A 27,267-nucleotide genomic window follows, 5' to 3' on the forward strand; every position below is an offset into this window, starting at 1 on the left:
TGCTCCCGCGTCCCGGCTCTGCTAAATTGCTGCATATGCGCAGCATACTCAGTTGTATGTACATCTCTGCATATGGAGAGCGTACTCAGCTGTGCTACAGCGCTGTCTAAGCTCTGCTACATCTGGCCATTTGGATTAGAGGGGTGTTCATATGTCAGTGTCTGAGCAGATTCCGTGTTGGAAACGGCTGAATGAATGTTGCAGAAATTTGCGACATTTCGATCAGCCTGCTCCCGTGTCTTGGCTCTGCTACATCGATGCATATGCATAGGATACCCAGCTGTATGTACATGTTTGCATTTGGAGAGCTTACAGAGGTGTGCTACAGCGCTGCCTCAACTCTGCTACATCGGGCAATTGTGATTACAGGGGTTTTGTTATGTGACTGTCTGAGCAGCTTTTGTGTTACAAAGGGCTGAACAGATGTTGATGAAATGTGCCAAAGTTCTCCCCCCTCCCCCATCAGAGGCAGAACAACACATTCCCTGTAGTACTCACTGAAACGCTACACCCAATATAGTCCTCTTGCCCATACACAGCCTGCATGTTCTGTAATCTCCTGATCCTCTATGAGACTCCATTTTCTTCAGCTTTCACACTGTCCAGCTTCATCCTATATAGCTCCACCCACAAAATAGCCTGTAGCTCCACCCAGTGCCTAGCATGATCCTATCTGAGAATGGCTCAAGGACCTGTGATGACATCACAGGTCCTTTAGTGTTGTGTGAACCTAAATTCCTTCACTGCGGTCGTGTAGTGATGTCATTTACCGCGATATAAAGTAGCCTATGTTTTAATCGGGGTTTCTATCTATGTGGCAAATTTCATGCAAATCCATTCATCCATTTTTGCGTGATTGAGGAACAAACATCCAAACTCACAAACAGACTTAGAGGCATTCTAGTAAAGATAGCGGCTGAATTTATATAAATGGGGAGGCTGAAAGGGTAAGATAGCGCCTGATGCGGTTATAAAGGGCAAGGGAGGAGCTAAAAGAAGACAAAAAACACTTGTAAAGATTTCTTGGAAGTTTATTTACAAGACGACAGAAGGAGAATGAAGGACTCATCCAAATGAAACAAAATGACAATAAATAGGTAAAAAGTTAAGAAAAACATAGTCATACAGATTATCATGCGCTGGTTTTTACAGTCAGTGGGGGTGGGGAGGGGAGACTCCGCCCACTCCCCCCCTCCGCACACCTCAATATTCCTCTAACTTGGTCCGTTATCTGTACAGACAGTGGAACTCGGAGACTGCATGTAAACAGGAGGCGTCATCCGACCGGCCAGACACAGGCGCTACCATACCTCAGGTCAGATCTTATGGGATCGCTATCAGGTGACCACACAAAGAGGGGGATAAAAATAAAAAAAGAAAGACCCAGGATTCCCACCAAGACTTTGTGATTCAGTTCTAAGATCTCTGCTAGCTGTCTGTGAATGAAACCATTAAGGGCTTAGACCTGTATTGTAACAAACCCTCAGATATGGGTAGTTCAGCCTCTATACATTGGTATAAAACTGAATAGTCCCTAGATAAGTTATATGATAGCTGATAGAGAAGCGGTGCAAATGATGTGTATCTTATTATGCAAAATATTTCATTTATTATAACACACTTTGCTATTGATTAGCATGGAAACATAGCAACACATACATCCGCTCAATACAGATTTTTGCGCCATTGCATGGTGTTGACATGTGACAGGCGGACGCTCTTGTAGAATCTTCCTCTGGCTGAAGCAGCCATTGCGCCATTATAGCTAGTGGTAGTGAAACACTGTCACATGAACGATCAAATCCTTACATTTTTTTTAACTTGGTATATCGTTCAGAATCGGCCATTTAAAAAAAAAAATCCCGTTTTTACGCATTTTGCGCACAAAGACTGAGTTACTTAAGAGGATGGGAAATAATTCAGTCCTATAGCAATGTCCATACCAAAGCTAAACTATGGTCGTGTCAGGGAGTCTCAAGTTAGCTCCACCCACTTGACACTTAAGCAATCATGGGTCCAGGGTCACATGATCCCTCTTGGCTGATCATAGGGGGGAGGGCAGCCATAAAATGTAATGATGGCCATTCCCTTATAAAGCTATGGGTGGACTAAGAACAGCCAACCCAGTGGTAATGATTGTCAGTTTCACCGCATGTTACACCACAGGGCCCTGACCGCTGTTTTATACTTTAAAAATCCCAGTATAGTGGAAAACTGCCGCCATTTTGTTTTCTAATATATTACAAAATCAGGCAGAATGGCGCGTTTCTTCAGTGGCTCCCCCAGTTTTCTATGTTTCCCAGACAAAATGATGGCTGAGTGAAAACAAAATGGCAGCGCAGCGCCGCCACACATGACGCACAGTGGAATAAACATTACAAACAAAATGGAGGGGTTGCCTGTAGAAACCAGTCAGTTCTTAGTTCACTGTATGCTGAGGAATAAATGCAGTGATCTGATTGGTTCCTAAGGTGAGACTATTGTCCACAGTAACCAATCAGATTCAAGCTCTTATTTTTGTAGTGCAGGTTAGAAAGTGAAAGCAGCGTTCTGATTGGCTACGACACTTCTATTTCCAAAGTAACTAGTCACATCACTGCTTTCATATGACCATTTGAATAACTTTATTGACATCATTTTTTATGACAAGAACATAGGCAGAAGGAGCAGCCACAACTATTTTTAACACGCTTGTGACTGAACTCCTACACGATTCTGGACAAACGTAGACACGAGTCTTTGAGACGAATATCAGTCCGAACAGACTGAATATATAGAATAACAGTCCTAAAGGAGAAGCTCAAAGCAACCAATCATATTGCAGCTTTCATACCATACTCTGCACTGGAGAAGTGAAAGCTGGAATCTGATTGGTTGATGTGGAAACTTCTCCATTGTGGCTTTTCCACACAGCAGACTTCCCCAGTAAGTATCCTCTGTGATCTGAAGGGCTTCTGTCACCGGGTAGGCCTCTATAAAGCCCTCTGACTGGCGGGAAGGGCTCAGGTGCATCTATTTGCATCTGCCAAATCACAAAAATGGCTCCTCAGAGGATTGGCGGGGGAGGGGCTGTTTACTGAGTGGAACCTGCCAAATATGGCTGAACCTGTTATTATATGGGATAAGGCAGGACGGAAGCAGAAGATTATATCCTCACCGGCAGCGCATACACTAGAAAGAATTGCATTACTGCATACGGTTTTGTTGCTGGCAGCCATTTTGATTTTGTAGAAAGAAATATATATCCCTGAATACACCATTAGTTAAGGGGAAGACACCATTATCAATTCTCCATGTATATACACAGACAGTGATGTGAAAAATGCCATAAAAAGTCTATAACACATTATGGCGTCCAATCTAGACAGTCTGCTATCAGTCACACCACAATTCTAAAATACCAAAATTATGGTGGGCGCACTTGCCATACCCTAATAAGCCAAATATATTACAGGAGTCCTCTGGTCTGATGTGAAAGGATGGCGCCATCTCATGAGACGCATATGAACATCATAGGCATGAGGAAACCCCCTGGTCGCTCTGTAAGGCTCTGTTCACACTTACATTTTTGTAGTTCTGTACCATCATAAGAGCAGAATGACTGAAGTGACAGATCCATTGGAACGACACCATTATCATTAACCACTGTGATACGGTTATGGTGTCCACCATTTTAATGGACTAAACAGCGCAGTACGTGCCGAAATTTTATCAGGTATTTTTGATGTGAACAGAGACTTAGGCCTTATTCAGCCATGTTTTGACTCCCATTGTTCGAAAAACTGACATGTAACGGACGTTAAAAAAAAACATTCATTTTTCTTTCTCGTGTACTCAGAGAAGTCAATGCCAGAGGCTTGTGTCATGGCAGCTGGCGAGGAAATGAAAAACATTCTACTCGCTGACAACCACAATTGTCTACTTGTCATCAGTAAATACAAGGGAACGCAGCTCGCTGCCCCAGTGGGCGCCAAGCACAAATGTCACACAGCTTTTCACGGAACTAAACTCCCTGAGCTAGTATATTGGTACAGACCAAGAACATGGTGACTGTGGCCCATGTACATCCTATATACACACGTGTGAATCTACCTGAGACAGGTACAGAGACATCAATTCATGGGGTGTCAATTATTTGCCCAAAATTTATTGAGAGATAACTATTATAGGGCAATCAAATTGTATGTTCAACCTTGATCTGAGAACATCTATTTTATAATACCCTGTGAGCCAGAATTCTGGCATAAAAAAAAATTCGGTGAAAAATTTGGTGACATTTGACATGTATGTCACTGTCTGTGTGTGATCAACTTGGCAAGCAGCTCCACACCAGAATGATCAAATGTGACTTTTTAAATAGTCAAACAAAATTGTTGCAATCTCCCTGGAGTAGGGAAGAAAGGAGTATCATCTCAGGAAGGAAGTGTTACACTTTCATGTCACATTTGATAAATTTGTTGAAAATTTTAGCAAGGCGGACTTTAAAAATTCCTGTTATGATAAATCTACCCTAAATCTTCACCAACTCCACCCAACTCCTATTCATAGGGTAAGCTCACAGGTAGTTTTTTGGATTGGAACCTGAGGGGGAGGTTGCCTCAGGTTCTGATCCAAAAGCCAGGTCGCCGCAACTGAAAGCCGTTGCACTGCATCGGCATCCAGCCGCACACTCCGCTCCAGATTAGGCCCAATGAATGGGCCTAGTCCGGAGGAGGGAGATTCTTCAGGCCGAATCGCGAGGCGACTCGGCCTGAAGAATGAACATCTCAATTCATTTTTCCGGGAGCCGGGAGAAACGGCTTCGGGAAAAAGCTTCTGCACGGCTCCCATTGATATCAATGGGAGCCGTCTTTTTGGTCAGGGTTTTGAGGCGATCACAGCCTCAAAACCCTGACCAAAAATACTACGTGTGAACGTACCCTGAGAGTGCTGGTTACCAGTCTGACACAAAGCTCCACCTTAAAAACACAGTAGAAGGCAACCCAATGAACATCCAGAATAAAGTGACTTTGTGATCAGGATGGAGAATTATCTGATTTAGCATTTTTTTTAATTTTTTTTTTTTTTTGAAGATCTATAATGATTGAAAAAAAAAAAATCACAAAGGGTCTAAAACTGTACAATATTTAGAAAAAAAAAAATCTTCAGTTTTCCAGTCTAGAGACACCTCCCAAAGAGCAGCAACACCTGGTACTTCTTTTACCTGTAGAGACTTCAAAAATAATTTAGCTGCTCATTTTTGTCTGACTGTTAACTTTCCACTTCCACTTGGTCTATGGCAATACTTAAAAGCATTTGCCATAGACACCAATATGGCTGAGCATTTGGACAACTATGGTAAACAAAAGAAAAAAAAATTGCAAAAGATTTGTTGTTTTTGTGTACGGAGCAGGTAAACATGGCGGTTCAATACTCAATAACCTCTCTCATTCCAATGAACGACTGTATTAGACTAATTTTTGTTTCCTGGCCAGAAACTATCCTCACTCCATATCTATCCAAACTAAATTCTGTAGCCTCAGGAACAAGTTAGCAAGCAAGCAGATGGCGGCATTCTCGACCGCCCTTATAACAATACGTGTAAATACAATGCAACAGTGATACAAAGGATATTCCATTACTGGAAGGAGCACGCTAACAAAGACGTTATAAAAACATCTAATATAGAGAAAAAATACAAAAAAATCCCTCAAATTTGTGGCCAGCCGCCTGAAATTATGACTTGCCTACTAAACGTAATAATTGTAATATACGACCTGTCCTTGCCATGCTACTCTCGTATTCCAATCTACATAACATAAAAACCGAACTAATATTTGTGCTAAAAATCAGAACTGACAATGAAGAACCGTCTTTATCCAAAATGAGAGAATTATAATGAATATGTACAAAAATGACTCCTTATTAAGATCTGCTGTTTTCTTGCTGTCCTGAGCCCAGCAAAGTGTTGTCATGCTACATCTGTATGGAGTATGTGCTTACCCGTTACTCTAGAATATAATTATAATATCTAACATGCATCCAAGCAGAAAGCCTCGCTCCTCAGGAGTATAAGCACCGCCCACGAGGAGCAGCAATTCACTGTTCTAGTTCCAGAAGACATATACATCCGGCAATCGAATAAGTTGTTAACTGCTTCTATTCAGCCCTCTTCCTACGGCTAGACCTAAACTACAACTTCTGATGTGCTCAGTGGTAGCCACCCCAGGAACTCTGCGGCCATAATTTACAGCTTTTGCGCAAACTGAGATTTCTCAGAATTCAATGGAAACTGATGCTGTTGTGCAGTAATAGTGCAACACTTCCAATGACTCCTATGGGGGAACCAAAAAAAGTTGTGTTGCACAAAAGTTGCATCTTGTAACTGAGTAGCCTTAACCTTAGAAATTGCTGACATAAGCAAGGGCGTCCATAGTGGACAGGCTTTCTTTCTTCTGCATCACACTTCCATCTCAGGACAGGAAGGCCATGTGTGTTTTTAGCCTTCCTCTCCCTGTTCATTGTAAAATCGAACAGTTGCATTACTTTTATACCCCCCCCATTTCTGGTAGTTGCCCCGTATCTGCCACAGGGCTGGTTATAGACTATGCACTTGTCATGTCAAAGAACACCCTATCATAATCACTTGTAAAAGTCAAAGACATGCAGATGGTTCCTCTAAGTTGTAATGTGAACACAGCTCTGTGTCTGTAGTACTGACCAATGGAGAAGCAGATTCTGGGCTGAGCGAAACGCATCAGCTTTTATAGATTTCCTGTCTAATGATGGGTTAAAGCTTTCAGTCTGGAATTTCCATATCTACAGTTAAAAGCAGCAGCGATTGTAGCTTCAAAGTTTTAAAAACCTAAAACTTTTTAGTTTTTTTTTTTCTAGAAGAATATATTATGCAAATGGTTGGACTGAAAAGTCCCAGTCTATAGGTTGAATAACAAGCATTAGGTTATATGAAGGGGGACGGGGCAAGTAGGAAGGGGGGGGGGGGGCAGTGACTTAGGACAGTCCAGGCCAGAGAAGGTTTGAGGACATGGCTATGAAACGCATCAGGTTCCCTCTCTGGCTACATCCTTCACCTCATGAGTTTTACACCCCCACTTTGCTGCAGAAAGGGAATTTGGGGCTCTGACTGGTTACTCAGATTCAGGCTTAGGGTGGGGGGACTTGTTACTAGTAAACATGCTTTGTGCGTTAAGGGCAGGGTCTGGCAGCGTTAAAGTTTCCGGGGCAGACTTCTTCCGAGGTCGGTCTTTAGGGACGGTCAGGAACTCTGGAGCGTCAGTGGTCAGAGGAGTGGAAGGTGCGCTGGAGGGTCCACTGCGAGAACAGGAAGGCAGTGCAATGTCAGTGATTGATATGGCGGGTGGGAAGATCCCAATTTTTTTGTTGGTGGCTTCCTGAGTAGTCCGTTCATATTCTCGCACTTCATCCATCGTCATGTCTGTAAAAGACAACAAGATGTAAGAGAAGGCTACCATTCAGTAACATAAGAGTAAAGCTGGACCTGGTCCCAGTGACATCTCATATCACTGCATATGATGAGATAAATCCTCCTGGCAGTGTTATATGATGGCGTGATCAACTCAAGAAGTAATTGCCCCTCCACACAAGGTAACGCATATAGCAAAATCACGGCTGATGGATGTTTCTTTTATTTTTCTGCATGGTTTTATATCTAAGTAGCTTTACTGGCTCCCACCAGCTCCTTAAAACACTGCAATATAGATTCACAATGGTAGGTTATAATATGTCAGGGGTCAACAATTGACCAAGGCACCCAGGTGAGCCAAGGACAGCGCAAATATTTCTCGTACATTGCGGATATATTGTGGGTTTTGCCTTGAATCTCAACAAAACGGCAATGTGCATTGGTCCCTAAAAGCACAAATATGTCACTGCAGAAGATGAGGTCACATGACCATATGTATACAGGTCCTGAAGCCAGAGGGCTGAACAGCAAGGTTCCAGAAATGTAATAGATGTATATATTGGTCTAGGGTGTGTAATAGTTCAAGGGGATGTATTTAGGGTCTGTATTTAGAAGGTCTGATCAGGGGTTTGTATTTGTGTTCAGGGTCTGGGGTCATTTTTATGAGGTTTGGGGTAGGGTCAGTATTAAATCCTGGGTCTCCATTCATATAGGCGTCTGGTATAGGCTCTGAATCAATTTAGGGGTCCAGTGTGGGGTCTGGATTTATTTGTGTTTCTGGGGTCTAAACTTATTTAGAGCCTGGAAAAGGTTGTAGAAGGGGGGGGGGGGAGGCGACGAAGATGTTTTGATATTACACTCTGCAGAGGAGTCCTCATGGCAGTCTGGGCTGAATGGAGAAGAAGAGAAAAATGAATGTCAACAATCAGAGAAGACGTCACCTGTGAGTCACTGGGTTTATAGAGGAGGTGTCGCATCTCCGTGTAGTCCAGAACTAGCAATCTATGGGGATCTCTCATTTCCCTACAGAGTGATACGCTCTACTCTAGACCCCGCCAGCGAGTAGGAACACAGCCCTGTGACAAGGGAATAGAAACACCCAGTTGTCAATGCTAGCACACAAAGGTGGCAATGTTCATGGGCCTGATATGGAAGGCAGAGATGGAGAAGAGGGATCAAAGTTTAGGAACCATCCCAAGGACTCAGGTTATTTAACCCCTTCATAAGTGGGCCATCTTTGACTGTTCATGACCAGACACAAATACAAATACAGGGCTTTATTTTGATGTCATTTTATTATTGTATATTGTCATTTGTAGAAAAAAGGGAAGGAAAACAACAGTTTTCACATTTTTTTTAGCAGCTCAAAGAGCCATTATAATTGTTTAGTCTCTTCCTTAAGGGCAGTGCACACGGAGTAAACTGGCGCGCAATCTGGCAGGTATACAAGTGTCAGAGTTTGCGCGCTCAAAAAAGATGCCATTGGTTTCAATGGGGGTTATGATCGTATACGGTGCGTAATTTTGCGGCCGCAAAATTACGCGCCTTATACGATCGTAACCCCCATTGAAATCAATGGGATCTTTTTTGAGCGCTCAAACTCTGACACGTGTAAACGTGCCAGATTGTGCACAGTTTACTCCGTCTGAAGGATAAAGAAATATCCTCCGTTTATCCTCTGTGTGAGGATAAAAAATATTCCGGGTCCTCAAGGCACTTTTCATACTAATGATCAGTGGGGGGAGGTCTGACAAGATGGATCCACTGATCTGGACGCTTACAGACTCTGGAAGTTATAGCGATGAATGGAGTTTGATGTAACTCTGCTCCTATTCATGCCTCTGCTACTGCTATACAGTAGATGGTGGCAGAAGAAGGGTCTGTCCACTGTATAGCCATGATACAGGGGCACTGCTGATCTGCTCATATTTACACATAACATTATTTAAAATGCGGTTTTGTCAGTAAATTCGGGGTATGATAACCTCTCAGTTGTCAACATTAGTACATAATAATCCGTGGATCGCTTAGACACAGAGGATAAAATACCAATGTAATAGAGGAGGGGGTGTACTGCTTGTGTGTGGAGTTCCCCTTTAAATACCAGTGTATTTTCTTTCCTCCCATTAGTGACAGTATAATGGCTGTGAGTATAGCGCTCTCTAGAGTAATATATCAGCACGTACACTTTGTTTGGCCTCGCTGCCTATCTCATCGGGTGTCGGGGGGTGCTGGCTGCACACTTTTATGTTCGTTTTGAATTGCATGTTTTTCTCGAATTGTCTGACGTCTTCCAATGTCATATCTGCAAAGAGTCCAAATTGACAGAGCGTGTCATCGGGTGGCAGGGAGGAGGGGGAGCAGAAGATTCGGTGTAGGAAAAGGCGTGCGGGTGGGCAGAGGGGTTGAGGTCTTAAAGCGCAGACGCGGCTAGCTTTATTGAGCGTGTTTCTCATAAAGTTAGTGTAGATCAGCTCGGAAGAGGATTAGGCAGCAGTGATACAGGAGGAGCAGGAAGGAGATCAGCGGCTACTACGATATAACCGGCAACTACAGGAGGGGTGGAGGGGGGGAGATGGCAGCCAAGGATCTCTTTGAAACAGATTCAAGAGATCGCAGCGTAAAGAAGGAAAGATCTGGAGATTATTACTTACCTGGGGGGGATAAAAACAAAATGGAAAGAAAAATATCATTACAAGATTATTCCCTGCGACAGGCGGCATGAACAGTCACATCCCAATCGCTGCTTAGTGACGTCATTGAAGCATGAGGCATTAGACTTTAGGGGACTGCTCCATGCTGGATTGATTTGCCATGCCTATTCTGTATGGTACGGATTATGCAGATGATTGATTGACTAAGTCTGTTCTATCAGGTTGGGCATAGACTGATTGGCCATGCCTCAGGCCCAATTCACATCTGTGTTCGGTTTCCGTTGAACAAAAACCTGTCCGCATAAAAAAGCAATTACCTAAGGTAACTCACAGACCCTATACACTATAAGGGGTCCGTGTGGTTTCCGTTCGGTTTCGGAGAGAAATGTGTTAATGTAGGACTTTTCTCAAACACAGATGTGATCCGGGCCTCATTTGTATGATCTAACTATGTACATGGATTGATTAAACATGTCTGTTCTGTGTGGTTGGGCTAAACACATGGATTGCTCATGCCTGTTTTGGTTGTGTAGATGGATTGGTTGGCCAAGTCTGATCTGTAGCATCCAATCATGCCCATAAATTGACTGATCATTCCTGTTCTGCTGAGTTCAGCTATTGTGCATGACTGACTGGCTACATCGCAGTGTCCTATTACACTCCCTGCTCTCCAGATCCCCGTATAAAGGGTTAAATGGCGAATACTGGGATATAGCCAATACTCCACTCCAGTTTAGCCCTAAGCCAAATCCATAGCAATCCGTGGGGGTCCACATCCCCCATCCTGGAATGCCCTTGTGTCCCACTTAGCCTGTCCATGCAGAACAGACATGAATAATCGATCATGCGGGGAGTTCATCTAAATACCAAGGCCCCCAGAGTGTCGAGCTGCTGCTCTTCCTGCACCATCACTAGAGGGCTGATGTTTGGGAATCATTAGCAGGTAATTACCTGAAATGTCACCAATTACAGCTACAAATGAAGTCTGCTAAATAAAGATGTATTAATATGGCAAAGAATCCGCCACGTCTGAACACGCTTAGCGCCAATTTGTTCTACCTGCGATGCTTTATCAGATAGATCCTCTGCCCGCTTCTCAGTCAAACAGAAGATTTATCACCTTATTTGTAGCTCAAGGTTTTCTGTAATTCTCCCAATAAACCTGCGAGGGGGAATCGTAAATCCTCGCGAGACATAACCCGTAAAATAAAAATACGGATGATGTTTGTAGACTGGATACCTGAGCCCCATAGAATAATAACAGGAATAGTATGTCTGACTAGTTCTGAGACTCCACAGAGCTTTGTCTACCCCGGGTGGGGTGTGTACCTACAAAAGCACCTCCTATTTGACCAATATCATCAGCTATCCTGTCATTTAATAATTCCAAAATTCTTGTGTTTCCCATGAATCGTTTATAAGAAGAATCTCAGGTAGAAGTCCACAGGGGCCACTATGGGTCCCTTGGCCAGTCTAGTGTTATGCATGTTCTTTACATCCCCGGTCTCAGAATATTGTAGAAACAATGATTTCCATCCGTTTTTCCTGTCCAGTCATCAGACAAATCTCTTTTCCCAATGTCTTGGGTAAAGAGATGTCAGGCTCAGCCCCACCACACAGACAAACAGGGTTCTGGCTAGGATGACACAAGGGACTGACCCTTCACAATATGCCAACCCCCCTCAGCTGGTTTTCTCTTAAATATGTCATCTACGAACAAAGCTGTAGATCGGTCACTTACCATACCATTCATCGACCCATGCGAAGGCCTGCCGGTGTCCAATGAGCAGAATATCCCTCACCACCTGCACAGAGGAAGGTCAGACTTCACTATGGAGGAAGCGATCAGTCGTGACACGGAGATTTACCACCAGGGTTACCCCACTCACCTTGTGAACAAACTGCTCCACCCGCGTCTGGAGACCCCAAACCTCGAACTTAACAGCAACCAATTTATAGGAACACATGATGGGCTCGTGTGTCTCCCTCCAGCCATCCCTGAGGAGTCCTCGCCCCGTCTTCTCTGATTTGAAGGTCCTGGGGTCCTGCAACAAAATTATAAGATACTGATGAACTGATTTCCATAGGAAAGGGCTGTGACAACCTCTCAGACATGATATACAGGTTGGTTGTCAGTAGTAATAGATGAATAGCTGTAATGTAGTATACGGTGTGTGGATCTCATGTCTGATCATATGTCATTATATTATTATTATATTAGTGATGTCAGTATCAGGGGGCGGGGCTGTGACAACTTCTCAGACATGATATATACAGGCTGGTTGTCAGTAGTAATAGATGAATAGCTGTAGTGTGTGGATCTCATGTCTGCTCATATGTCATTATATTATTATTATATTAGTGATGTCAGTATCAGGGGGCGGGGCTGTGACAACTTCTCAGACATGATATATACAGGTTGGTTGTCAGTAGTAATAGATGAATAGCTGTAATGTAGTATACGGTGTGTGGATCTCATGTCTGATCATATGTCATTATATTATTATTATATTAGTGATGTCAGTATCAGGGGGCGGGGCTGTGACAACTTCTCAGACATGATATATACAGGCTGGTTGTCAGTAGTAATAGATGAATAGCTGTAGTGTGTGGATCTCATGTCTGCTCATATGTCATTATATTATTATTATATTAGTGATGTCAGTATCAGGGGGCGGGGCTGTGACAACTTCTCAGACATGATATATACAGGTTGGTTGTCAGTAGTAATAGATGAATAGCTGTAATGTAGTATAAGGGGTGTAGATCTCATGTCTGATCACATGTCATTATATTATTATTATATTAGTGATGTCAGTAACAGGGGGCGGGGCTGTGACAACCTCTCAGACATAGTATACAGACTGGTTGTCAGTAGTAATAGATGAATGTTCCTCCATCCTGACCTTAGTGCGAGATGAGAACTATTTTACGGTCATCCTCATGTCATTTGCGGCGCTTTATAGAAATCAAGCATCGTGCTGACATTGATTGCTGCCGCTCGGGAAAATAACTCATCATTTTGTTTCATTACTTCTTTTTATACCTCAGAAAATTATCTTTGCCTTTTCATATTTGCCTTTCTTGTCCAACCACAGCGGGAGGGGAGGCCAGGAAGAGGACATAGGCTGTCTGGTACAATGAGACCTTCCCGGAGTTACAGCAGGTACGAAAATTAATGGCGCGTTACATGTGAACCTCCGAGAGGCACAAAGACTTTCTCCAGTTCTATTCTCTGCAAAATGCGTTTAATCAGGATGGAGGCGCTGCGAGGGAATTGCTTCTGTCAATTTATTTCCTCAGAGAGGGAGGGGAGTCTTATAGATGGAACTGACATATTGTGGGGCCGCTCGCGGGTTTATTCTTAAAGGGGACAACGTGAATAAGGTTGCGCAGATCACATACGACTGAATATGGCCCTTCCCCCTCATTTACATACATCAGCCACCATTTGCACTACCATACTATTCTCTGACTCCGTCCCCTTAGTTACATTCATCTTCCACTCCGGCGTCCTCATGAGTCTCAGTGAGATCGGTCGGCTGAACGCCTTGCGGCATATCATGGCCTCCGGTCCCCCGACGTTCACAGAACATGGCAGATGGAGCCACCTTGATGAGCTCAGTCACCGAACACAATGAACATAACGTGATTAATCGTGCGGTCATGCGCGGCGATGTTATATAACATACATGTGTCGGGAACGTGCGTGCACCTCACACCTGAGGTCAAGTTAACTCTTTACCTTCTTCCTTCAAAACATTCACTTTTTTTTTTTTTTAATCTGTTCCCAGGAAAGCTGGATATCAACTAATATAGCCGCCATTACTGTACTAACACCTAGATCCCTCTCGTTACATAATTCCTCAGGGCACTGGGAAAGCTGGGTGAGCACCTCTTTGGCACTGCTGTCTACGTTCTTGTTTTGGATTTCGTCAGTTCTGTCGCTCCAGCAATCCATATAGAGATAGAGCTGACGATGACATCATAACTCACCTAGTATACAGTGTTATGTCACAGACTCCGCCCCCGAGGGGCCACTTACCTCTGATTCCTTATAATATCTCTCCGGAAGCTCATCACACGCGATATCTATGAAGCAAACCTCGCGCTCCAGGTCCTTCAGCTCATTGTGAAAAATCTGCAAGAAAAATAATACCCAGGAAAACTGTCATGTCCGACCGGATGACATCAAGCGCAAAATTACTGTGGATTCAACATCGACCAATGAGATTCTAGTTCTTTGAAAGGGAGCGGCGTCATTGGTCATTGTGGGAAGTGTCTCAGTTTATCCTGGCCTTTCATTGGTTGTAAACTCACTTGGAGAAGGTGTGGCCTTGTTATCCATAGCGACCAATCAAAGTTCAGCTATATGGCCTGAACGCCATTGAATAATGAAACAGGCATTCTGATTGGTTGCTATTGACAACTGCTTCACTCGTACCCTTGTTTGATTGGTTTGGATTCAGAGCAGGTGTGGCCTCGTTGCCTATAACAACCCATAAGAGTGACGGTTTTCTTTTTCGGTACAGTTCACGAACCTGAACTGTGATTGGTTGCTTTGTGATCTAGAACCCCTGATTCAATCTCTCTAGATTCCAATAATCCAGAATATTTCATAATCCGCAAACTGTATAGGAATTGTTGACAGAACTACGTTTGTACTTCCTATACAGCCCACAAGATGGCAGCACGGTAATGCAGCCGTTCTAGTGATTTACGGCCATGACAGCACAGATGAGGTAATCTAAGGGGTTAAACGCTGTACACGGTGTTGTCATGGAATTTGCATAATTAGCTTGAATTTAATAGAAGCAATGAATAACTGAGGTAATGATGAGATGAGGGGCCCGGATTATGTATTACACGATGTATCATATTATGGGAGAAATGATGCTGATACTCACATCGTCGTTACACCCTTTATTGTCCTCATATTTCGTCTCTATGTGTATGGAGAATTTCGGAAGGAATGAACACTGCAAAATTAAAAAAAAACATACAGGTGGCTTTTATATATTCATCACAAAATAATCCTAATCCTGGGACAAAGGAATTACTTATATTATGGCTCTCAATACCTTCCCCCTATGGTGGTTATCCCTTCGATATCCGACAACCCAGTAGTGAAATTGTTAAATGGCAACTCCGCCTGACTGTAATGTTATTCTGTCTGGTAGGCAGAGTGTGGAGCTACTTTATATGTCTTCTTGGACTCTGTCATACTATTTTTAGGAGGGAGTAAGGGCCTCTGTCCTATGTATACTCCTCATGGGTGTTGTATACAAAGAAATAACCCCGCCCCTGCAGAGCCAGAAAACAGTGACTGGATCTCTAGTACTCTTGTGCCTGTTTCTCTCACCAGTGGGGGATATTTAAAGGTTATGTATCCGAAAAGAGAAAAAGACATGGCCTACACATCCCAATCTTATAGATTGATCCAGTGCTTCTCAGCAAATACTGAACATGAGGTTCTCAGTATACATATTGATCAAGGTGTATAAGCCCAATAGTCACTTCACGGCGACCTCTTTATAGTGGGTCCCTACTCTATTTAAAGGTTAACAAATCATCCAATCACTTTATGAAGTTGGATCACCTGACAACCAAGGCTAAAAATCAATTATATCTATAAATCCGTCCAGGCAGCCGCAGCGCTGGACATTATATAGCCATGTGGTAACGTTTAGGGTCATTCACATTAATTATCACTGCAGTTATTACTTCCAGATGATCACATGTGATGAACCGTTAACTCATCAAGAAGCGGCTGAGAAGGATCAGAGGAAGGAAACATTCTGGAACAGACTGTCAGCTCCTGGGGACACGGGCATATTACTAGATTGTCAGCTCCTTAAGGGACAGGGTCTGAACCTTATATCAGTAGATTGTTAGCTCCTCAGGAGACAGGGTCTGATTAGTAATATAACAATCAGGCTCTGACCCCTGAGGAGCTAACAATCTAGTAATATAACAGATTGTCAGCTCCTCGGGGGAGGGGGTCTGATTGTTATATCAATAGATTGTCAGATCCTCAGGGGAGGGGGTCTGATTGTAATATTAAAAGATTGTCAGCTCCTCAGGGGAGAGGGTCTTATTGTTATAGCAATAGATTGTCAGCTCCTCAGGGGAGGGGGTCTGATTGTAATATTACTAGATTGTCAGCTCCTAGGGGCAGTATCTGATTGTTATATCACTAGATTTACATATCCTCAGATAACAGAATAAAATGTTATACCAGACCAGTGATGGCGAACCTTTTAGAGACCGAGTGCCCAAACTGCAACCCAAAACCCACTAAATTATCACAAAGTGCCAACATGGCAATTTAACCTTAATACTGTGTGGATCCACAATTACAGACCTGCAAAGTATGGTCATATGAAAGGGGCTTTATAGAGCTTTCTGCTCCATTGTGACCCTCACACAGTCCAATCTGCTCCATTGTGACCCTCACACAGTCCAATCTGATCCACAGTGACACCCCACACAGTACAATCTGATTGCTAGTGACCCCCAACACAGTACAATTTACTCCACGGTGGCCCCCACACAGTATAATCTGTTCCCCGGATGGGTGCCCAAAGAGAGGGCTCTGAGTGCCACCTCTGGCACCCGTGCCATAGGTTCGCCATCACAGTACTAGACTGTCAGCTCTTCAGGCGTCAGCATCCTGAAATCAGAATATATTTCCTGCGTAGTTACTCTCGTGACATCATTACTAGTCAATTATATGTCATCATACTCAGCAGTGAGTTGGCATGGGCAGCCATATTGGATAAGCTTAGCTCAGGGATACAGATTGATTATACCGCCATCTGACTCATTCTCATAGACGAGCGTTCTCATCACGATCACACGTTCTATGTGTTGGATTCTGCGATTATTTTGACCGGCGGACAGTCCTAGATTTATAGGAAAAATGTTTTCTCTCTTGACGTCGTAGAAGCTGAAGGGTCACGAAAAATGTATTTTTAGGTCTTCCGAAGACGTCACGGCACAAGATATAAAAAGTATGAATTTTTTTCCACTCGTTGCTAAGCAACCCTCTTCTGATTTCTTTTTCTGATGGTTCCCTTGTTGGCTGCAGTGTTACAGAGCCCCTCCCCCTAAAATCACAACACCCCCCCATTAACAGAACACCTGAAGTTTATAAAATCCTATGCTGCTCTCCCTTGCCTGTAACGGGGAAGTCTGGGTAACAACAACCAATATGGCTGCCATCCATCTCAACTCACAACAGTTGTCCGGCGTCAAGTACGGAAATAGTCAAAATGACCAACGTGTCAGAGACAAATTTGTCCAAATAATTCCCCATATTCTGGTTTTGGTGGAGTTCCCATTTAAACGGGCAGTCCAGATTTATCCTAGTATATCCTATGAAGGAGGCCATCTTGTCTGCGACCTCACTCTTTAGTCATGACGTCACTACATGGCCCTCGCCCCAGAGAATAAAACATGAGCGTCCATACTTACTGTGTATTCTGCCACCAACATCCAGATCCAAGAGAAAATGGAAAGGAAAAAAAAAGAAGATACATGTTATTACAGGAGCTGCCGCCCAAACCCAAAAGTCACAGATTGTGGCCCCCAAGGCTGATACGTGACTACCACAAAGGCTAGTGCAGGTGCAGTCAAGTATTGGCACCTAAAATGTAAAAAACAACAAAATCTAGTTTCAGGCCATTTTTCTGACTAGATTGACAAGGAGGCGTGGCTTACAATTCCACATTCTGCAAGAAATATGGACAAAACCCTGGCACAAACTAAGCCATCTAGTAGTTGGCGTAAATTGATACACATTTGTCATCCAGTCCGAGCCATGTAACAAATATTTCCAGCTATTAGTGATTGTCAGCCGGTGTATCTAAGCTTATCCTATGTGATACACGCTCAGAAAATGGCACCTACCTGTGATTGTATATGGGTAATAGTTCCAGGCCTTTTCTGTCACGTAGAAGATTTTGGGTACAACGGCTCGGGCCCAGCTTGGGAGTTTACTGGAAAAAATTCAAACATTTTACGGTAACAAAAAATACACCTAGAATAGAAAGGAAGTGGTACTGTGCCGTGTGGAAGTGGTACTGTGCAGTGTAGAAGTGGTATTGTGCAGTGTAGAAGTGGTACTGTGCAGTGTGGAAGTGGTACTGTGCAGTGTAGAAGTGGTACTGTGCAGTGTAGAAGTGGTACTGTGCAGTGTAGAAGTGGTACTGTGCAGTGTGGAAGTGGTACTGTGCTATGTGGAAGTGGTATTGTACAGTGTAGAAGTGGTACTGTGCAGTGTGGAAGTGGTACTGTGCAGTGTACAAGTGGTACTGTGCAGTTTGGAAGTGGTACTGTGCAGCGTAGAAGTGATATTGTGCAGTGTAGAAGTGGTACTGTGCAGTGTGGAAGTGGTACTGTGCCGTGTAGAAGTGGTACTGTGCCGTGTAGAAGTGGTACTGTGCCGTGTAGAAGTGGTACTGTGCTGTGTAGAAGTGGTACTGTGCCGTGTAGAAGTGGTACTGTGCCGTGTAGAAGTGGTACTGTGCCGTGTAGAAGTGGTACTGTGCCGTGTAGAAGTGGTACTGTGCAATGTGGCACTACAGGAACGATCTAGTAGGGCACAGAGTCGGACAGACGGATCTGATAATAGACTTCTAGGGACTGACAGACTGAAGTCATTAGAAAAATCATTTTCATTGACTTCTCTTTTTTTTGGTTGCCTGCAGCAATTTACCCAATTTCAGAAGTTCGAGTTAACTCTGCGACATCTTTAAGTTTATACGTTTTAAGTTATGCCTCACCCAGCTTTCCCATAGCCCTGAGAGGTTTGTGTCTCTAGTTTTGTGCTCATAACGTGAAACTCTATGGACAGCAAATAAGAGGTTGTCAATAAAGAAGTATTTGACCCCTTACTCGCAGACCCCTGGAGTTCGCTCCATTAATCGGCCGTCAGTCATGGAGGTCAAGTAGCGGCGAATAATGAAGCTGTTATTTGTCTCTGATTAATGGGCACTTGGCGCCGCGCCTTAAAGCGTATCAGGCAACACGGCACGGGCCGAGCGCTGTGTACACTCCATGTTTAAACAGTTTATACAAACACTTTTATGAGGCAGCGCAGGAATTAATGGAGGGCGGCTGGAGAGGATAACGGCGGCGGCGGTGGCTGGAGCTATAGGGGCTATGACGCTGCGACATTCTCTTTCATGAGATAATGACTTGCATTTGTTTAAAGTCGCCATACGTACAGTGTACACAGCTACGCCATATACATGTCATTCACACGGCCCTTATCACTGCACATACAACTGCGGCTATAGGGGTTCTGGGTGATGACGTCCACAACGAATACTATGTAAACACATGAGGGGCGACGGGGAATTTCCTTTACAGATTCATTCACCAGGAGGAAGAGTATACACATGGCGACTCTCAAGCGATTGTCAATCAAGTGTATTAGGGAGGAGAGGGGTGTATGATCTGGGGATCACTGGCCAGAGAAATGGCACCTGACTGATCCATTCTCAGTCAGAAATAGAGAAAACCACAAAGAAAGAACTGGAAAAAACAAAAAGTAACTGAAGACTTCGAAATAACTCGTGTGTGATACTCCCAGTCCCTGCCTTACACACTAGAAGTAGCCGTGGGCCCGACTAACCCGAGAGGGCCCGAACACAGCCGGAGAAATATCTCGCTTACTACAGAAACAGAAAACCTGACTTGATGTTACCGTATATACTCGAGTATAAGCTGACCCGAATATAAGCCGAGGCCCTAATTTTACCACAAAAAAACTGGGAAAACTTATTGACTCGAGTATAAGCCGAGGGGGCGAAATGCAGCAGCTACTGGAAAATTTCAAAAATTAAAATTTTCGGAGTTTTTGGGTGCAGTAGATGCTGGGTGATGGGGAAGGGGAGGGGGTGTTTTGGTTGTCTGTCTGCCCCTTCCCTGAGCTTGAGGACTGAGTTTTTTCTACCCCCACTTGGAATTCAGCCTGGCTGACTATAGGGGATCTGCAGTGCTCCTATTAACCCCTTCCCGACGGAACAGGAGCACTGCAGATCCCCTATATTCAGGAGACCGGGCACTGTCAGACACAGGGATACCTAATGTGTATCTGTGTCACAGTCATTTTCTACTTTTGCATGTATTCTAGGGAAAGGAGGGATTTACAACTTTTATTTTATTTTATTTTTTTAAAGCTTCTTTTTTCCCCCACTATTTTATGGGAGATTCTATACATTGATATTGCGGCTGTTCATATACCCCCCCCCCCCCACCCCTTCCTAAAAAAATTTTTTTTTTGCTAACTCAAGTATAAGCCGAGGGGGGCTTTTTCAGCGCAAAAACTGTGCTGAAAAATTTGGCTTATACTCGAGTATATACGGCAAGTAAAGAGAAAGCCCCTCCCAGGTGTCCAACTGGACTGATGGTGAATATGAGGAAACACAAAGATAAGAGTAGAGAATACATGTGAAACATAACAATACTGACACTTGCAAAGGATAGAAAAAATAGATCTTCGTATCATTAAAAAAAAAAAAAAAAAAAAAAAAAAAAAAAGATCCAAACTCCCAAGCAGTAAAAGACTCACTATGCCTGGAACAGACTATGCTTGGAAGTGGAAGGAAATAAAAGTGCTGAGATACTTATCTAATCTCCAACTCAATTGTGGAGAGAACATACCAGGCAGCAAGATATAACTGAGCTCAGACTCAGATGATAACAGACACTGCAGGCAGACAGATCACTTCTGGACAACACAAGAAACTGGAGTTTAAGAGCGGCAACGGACAACGGGCAAAGAGGAGTTATATAGTCAGGAGAAATCAGAAAGGTAAATGGACATCAGCGCTCTGAACTGCCCACAGCCTGTAATGGGTCATCAGCACTGCAGAAAGACTAAACCCCTGCAGAGGGACAGCGGACACACTAGAGCCCTGACCAGCGACGCAACTCATTGCGCGATCAATGCGTGACTGCTATCGCAGGAACAGCATGCCCAGTGTGAACACTCTCCTACCGCATCAGACAATTCACGCACAGAATGTCGTCCAGACAATCCACACATGGACCTAACAGGCTGAGACTGTAAAGACTAGCCCCGCAGTTTAATGTTCCTCCTCATATGCCCCCCAGTTTAATGCCCCCCTCATATGTTCCCCCCAGTTTAATGTCCATCTTCATATGTTCCCCAGTTTAATGCCCCTGTTCATATGCCCCTCCCAGTTTAATGTCTCCCTCATATGCCTTCCCAGTTTATCCCCCCTCCATCTGTCCCCACCAATGTCCATCTTCATGTGCCAAAGTTTATCATAAGAAACACTGATCCTCCCCTCTCCTCGCTCCCCTGCTGCGCAGTCTGCAGTCTCTTATTCCAGGAGCTACAAGCGCAATGTGAGTGACGTCATCACATCGCGCATACAGTTCCCGGAGCCAGAGAACAGTGGCGAGGCAGGAGCTGTCTGCTCCTGTTTCACTACTGTATTCAACTCATCAGTGTCCTCTCTGGACACAGATGAGTTGAACCTGGGACATATTTCCCACCGACCGCAGGACAAGACCCACAATTCGGGACTGTCCCTCAGAATCCAGGACTGTTGGGAGGTATGTGTACTTGGATCTACTTCTGGTTGCTTGTTATACATGGGATATTATTCACAGACATTTCCTGAATGTCCTGATTTTTTTGTGTTTTATCTGCTTGGTTGCCTGTACTAATCCTGTATTTTCAGCTCAGTGTTTCTGAATCTCCTATATTATGGTAACTTGTGCTTTTCTCAGCTGCTTGTTGGCTATTGTACAGTTACTAATGGAAGAATGGCAGAACATTATCAACCATGGGTGGAAGAGGGGAGACACTGCTGTTTATGTGCACACATACCCACAGCCGCAGATAGAAAGGTAAAATGTGTTTCAGCCATAATCTGCTTATTTGTACCGGAAAAACTGATAGTACCCCATGTATGAAGGCTTATACATTCATAGAACAGACTGCTCAGAAAGACCCTGCACATATTTCAATTTTTCATGAAAAATAAGGTTCCCTTTAATGGATCTGGACACATTAATATCAGATAGTGTCCGTTATTATACAGTAAATTACCGGTATTGTTGTTTTTTGTTCTACTTTCTGAGCATGTGCAGAAAAAAAACCAATGGACAGAAATAAAGTTATCCGTAGACATTAATTAAAAAAAAAATAAAAATGGACGATTCACATCCGCCATAATTCCATTATATTGAACAAAACCAAAAGTCCTGACCCTGCATTACTATCTCCACCACAAAAACAGACGGGTTGGGTTTGATCAAAATGGAAGCTAAGGGATAACAGAACAAATCTCACTGAGATCAATGGGATTTATAATACATTTTTGCCAGGTCTGTTTGTTAACGTTTGTGACGGACACTAACAACGGTAGTGTGAATATCTCGTATACTACATCTCCTTTAACACATATGGTAACCAGGTTCTTTGCAGATACTGAACTAGAAGGGATGGCTGAGAACCTAAGACGCTAACCTAGTAGAGAGTGCAAGGGAGATGCAAAAGTCTGCAACCTATGCAGTGGCGTAACTAGGAATGGCGGGGCCCCGTGACGAACTTTTGACATGCCCCCCCCCCCAACCGACACCCACGTTGAAGACCTCGACCGACCCCTTCCTCTGCGCTCTATTAGGTCCCTTAGTGTCCCCTGCACACAGTATTATGCTCCATAGTGACCCATGCACACAGTATTATCCCCCATAGTGGCCTCTGCACACAGTATTATGCCCCATAGTGGCCCCTGCACACAGTATTATGTCCCATAGTGGCCCCTGCACACAGTATTATGCCCCATAGTGACCCCTGCACACAGTATTATGCTCCATAGTGACCCATGCACACAGTATTATCCCCCATAGTGGCCTCTGCACACAGTATTATCCCCCATAGTGGCCCCTGCACACAGTATTATCCCCAATAGTGTTCCCTGCACACAGTATTATACCCCATAGTGGCCCCTGCACACAGTATTATACCCCATAGTGGCCCCTGCACACAGTATTATGCCCCATAGTGGCCTCTGCACACAGTATTATGCCCCATAGTGGCCTCTGCACACAGTATTATGCTCCATAGTGGCCCCTGCACACAGTATTATGCCCCATAGTGGCCCCTGCACACAGTATTATCCCCAATAGTGTTCCCTGCACACAGTATTATACCCCATAGTGGCCCCTGCACACAGTATTATGCCCCATAGTGGCCTCTGCACACAGTATTATGCTCCATAGTGGCCCCTGCACACAGTATTATGCCCCATAGTGGCCTCTGCACACAGTATTATGCCCCATAGTGGCCCCTGCACACAGTATTATCCCCAATAGTGTTCCCTGCACACAGTATTATGCCCATAGTGGACACCCATAAACAATTATTATACTCTGGGGTCCTTTCAGACCCCAGAGTATAATAATCGGAGACCCGGGGGAATAAAAACATAAAAAATTACTGTTTCTTACCTGTCCCCGGCTCCTACGCTGTCTTCTCTGCTGCTGTCCTTCTGAAATGACGTCAGACGTCACATGACCCGGGACGCAGGCCGGGTTCATGTGACGTCAGAGACATCAGAAAGGAGGCCTGGCAGGATCGTGGATAGGTAAGTAACAGTGTTTTTTACGTTCCCTTACCTCTCCTGGTCCGCTGATCATTATACTCGGGGGTCTGCAAAGACCCCCGAGTATAATGATAGTATTTGTGGGGCCTGTGGTGTCACTTACCGATCCCGGCCCAGCCAGGTTCTGCAAGTAAATAGGGCCCGTAACGGCCTATTAAAAAAAAAAAAAAAAACGCAGCGGTAGCGGCTGTCACCGGGCCCTGTGACAGCCGCCTCCGCTGCCTCTACGGTAGTTACGCCCCTCTATGTTACCATCCTATACACCACAGTAGAGTATGTTTATGTACAGCCACTGAACTAGCAGGGGGTGCAGGTGAGATGCAAAGTCTGCAACCCATATTATTATCCTACACACCACAGATGTAAAAGTATGCCACCTAATCTATCCTGCTATATACCACTGTAGTGTGCTCTCTGTACAGACTGAGCATACTCTGTAGCAGGGGGTGGCAGTGAGATGTTGGCTCTTACAGCTGCAGTTACATCTCCTGAAATACACAAAAGCAGAGTGTGCTGAGTGCAGACACTGAGCTAGGGGTGTAATATGAGGTTCTAATACCTGTGCAATATGTGCACAAGAAGATTAAGCGCAGTATAGGCAATGTAACAAGAGGCTGTACCACCACATTACTACGCATCTCCTGCCATATACCTGTTATCACAGGGAAGTGCATGTATATTGGGTACAACACTAAACACCCAGTGTGATCGGCTACCCATCATGACCCCCACAACAACGTCGCTCCATGACAACTGCTCCTGCAGGCGTTCCATCCTCAGTATATCACAAAGAATAATTTCTGGTGTTGAAATTTTCACAGAATAAACAGTCACTAAAATACTCTGCAGCTTTTATTCAGACGCCGCACATACCCCCAACCCAGCAGCCGCGGCAGCTCCTGCGCTGCATGTGTCCTATTGACTGTACCAGGGAGAGACGCTGAAAAGCTTTTACATGTAAAGCTGAAATACAAAGGTCAAAAGATGGGAAGAAATGATCAGGTGAACCACAGCACTACATATACTTGTACATAGGAGCAGTATTATAGTAGTTATATTCTTATACATAGGGGCAGTATTATAGTAGTTATATTCTTGTACATAGGAGCAGTATTATAGTAGTTATATTCTTGTACATAGGAGCAGTATTAGAGTAGTTATATTCTTGTACATAGGAGTAGTATTATAGTAGTTATATTCTTGTACATAGGAGCAGTATTATAGTAGTTATATTCTTGTACATAGGAGGTAGTATTATAGTAGTTATATTCTTGTACATAGGAGGCAGTATTAGAGTAGTTATATTCTTGTACATAGGAGTAGTATTATAGTAGTTATATTCTTGTACATAGGAGGTAGTATTATAGTAGTTATATTCTTGTACATAGGAGGCAGTATTATAGTAGTTATATTCTTGTACATAGGAGCAGTATTATAGTAGTTATATTCTTGGACATAGGGGGCAGTATTATAGTAGTTATATTGCAGTATTATAGCCATATCATCAGATTATGCTGAACTGTTTCCTAGATGTGAGATATTTTTACTAGTTGATAATGTGTTTTTTACAAGCTGTCAGGGCCGGGTTGTTATGGCACGTGAGTCATCTGTATACACTTCTCTGTACAGCTGGGTTTATAAGACACGAGCAGGAAGTTTGGGGACAGCGGCAGATGGAGACGCAGCCGGAGCTGCTAAATACAAGATGTAAACATAGAAGAATGCAGGGCTAGTGGGGGCGCTGTGCTGAGAATTAGTGTGGAAATAATGCTCACGACTTTGCCAGGAAACCTTTCAGTCTCATAATGCAGATGTGACATTTATTTCAGTGCTGACATTACTGTCTATTGGCTTACACAGAAATCACATGACTCTACTCCGTAGCTCTGTCCTTCACCATCTATAGTACTGCCCCCCCTATATCCACCGCAGCTTATATAACATGCTGTAATGGAGTCAAGAACCTTGGACTCAGCAATCCTGCACCTTGGAAGAAAACTTGACAAGACAACTGTAGCCCCCAAGGGATCTGTCATGGAAGAAGAGTGTATCCTTATTAATCCATCACATCCTTGAACTTGTCACGTGTGACACCCCCGGGTCACCCCCTCCCGTTGTGACAACATAGCCCTGCAGTGTCAGCACCACAGTGACGAAGGCTCTGCAGGCTACTTTTTCTCCCTCACATGAAGGAGGTGGGAACGCTCTGCAGCGCTCACATCACCCCCAGCTATAGAAGAGCAGCTCATGCTCACACTTGCCACTTATCACCTGCGGGTCTGGTACCATGTATTCGGTCTGGACAGTCCATTGTGGACTCCAAAGATCTGCACTGGCACACTGTAACAAACAAACAGCTAAATGCTGAAATGTACCAAAATATTACATCTCACAGCTGAGAGGTTGTTACAGTGTAACAGTGCACAAAATCCTCTGCGAGCTAAATACAGCAGCATAAATTTATCCAAACCTAAGGATTTTATACAATGTATCAGTGTAGATAAGATGGCTGACTGCCTGGACAATTGTAACAATCCCCCAGATGTGTGAATGGATCTACATGAGGATCAGGATAGGCGGTCACAGCGTTCCATTCACTGACAAGCAAACAGTGATAGTTATTCACAAATTATTGGAACTGTTCATTACGGAGTTGGATTTATTGGAAATCAGACTGGCCTGTTCATTTTTTCAAAGCTATAGCTCTCTGTTATCACCTCTGCTTGTCTATGTATCTATTCAGGTAGACTCTCTTCTTGGCGAGCTGTTTAAGGCCGTCCCTTTAAACTGCATTATGCTATTGCTCTCTGTTATCACCTGACTATATTGCTATAGTCTGTACCTGTGAGGTAGACTCTCTTCTCGGTGAGCTGTCCCTTTAATCAGCTACATGCTATAGCTCTCTGTTATCACCTGACTATATTGCTGCCCTCAGTACCTGTTCAGGTAGACTCTCTTCTCGGTGAGCTGTCCTGGGCCGTCCCTTTAATCAGCTATATGCTATTGCTCTCTGATATCACCTGACTATATTGCTTCCCTCAGTACCTGTTCAGGTAGACTCTCTTCTCGGTGAGCTGTCCTGGGCCGTCCCTTTAATCAGCTATATGCTATTGCTCTCTGATATCACCTGACTATATTGCTACAGTCTGTACCTGTCAGGTAGACTCTCTTCTCGGTGAGCTGTCCTTGGCCGTCCTTTTAATCAGCTATATGCTATTGCTCTCTGTTATCACCTGACTATATTGCTGCCCTCAGTACCTGTTCAGGTAGACTCTCTTCTCGGTGAGCTGTCCTGGGCCGTGCACCGGGTCCTCGTAAGGCTCGTTCTGTACGACTTCTACGCCTTCGCCGCGGTCACTCTGTTCATGACTGTGCTTGCTGATCATGTAGAGTTGTCCGATTCTGTACTGCAAGATGAATGGAGAATGGTTACCGCACAGGGCAGGGGTCCACTAATAGCTGATCAGAACACATCCCAAAAGCAGTAGGACAGGCGACTATTGCAACGATAAGGGCATGTTCACACAGAGTCTTTTGCAGG

General features: G+C 44.0%; 1 protein-coding gene across 1 annotated transcript in view; it reads right to left on the reverse strand.

The window, feature by feature from the left end:
• Positions 1 to 1,010: 1,010 nt before the first annotated feature.
• Positions 1,011 to 27,267, reverse strand: part of PITPNC1 (phosphatidylinositol transfer protein cytoplasmic 1) — a 58,803-nt gene continuing 32,546 nt past the window's right edge. The window contains exons 2-9 of the mRNA XM_075279533.1: positions 26,985 to 27,133; positions 17,989 to 18,077; positions 17,554 to 17,561; positions 14,985 to 15,056; positions 14,123 to 14,218; positions 11,967 to 12,122; positions 11,819 to 11,882; positions 1,011 to 7,435 (exon numbers count right to left, since the gene is read on the reverse strand). Coding sequence (XP_075135634.1) covers positions 7,128 to 7,435; positions 11,819 to 11,882; positions 11,967 to 12,122; positions 14,123 to 14,218; positions 14,985 to 15,056; positions 17,554 to 17,561; positions 17,989 to 18,077; positions 26,985 to 27,133 — 942 coding nt within the window. The 3' untranslated portion in view covers positions 1,011 to 7,127. The remainder of the gene's footprint in view (positions 7,436 to 11,818; positions 11,883 to 11,966; positions 12,123 to 14,122; positions 14,219 to 14,984; positions 15,057 to 17,553; positions 17,562 to 17,988; positions 18,078 to 26,984; positions 27,134 to 27,267) is intronic.

Source organism: Leptodactylus fuscus, chromosome 6 (genome assembly GCF_031893055.1).
Source record: "Leptodactylus fuscus isolate aLepFus1 chromosome 6, aLepFus1.hap2, whole genome shotgun sequence".
NCBI lineage: Eukaryota > Metazoa > Chordata > Amphibia > Anura > Leptodactylidae > Leptodactylus > Leptodactylus fuscus.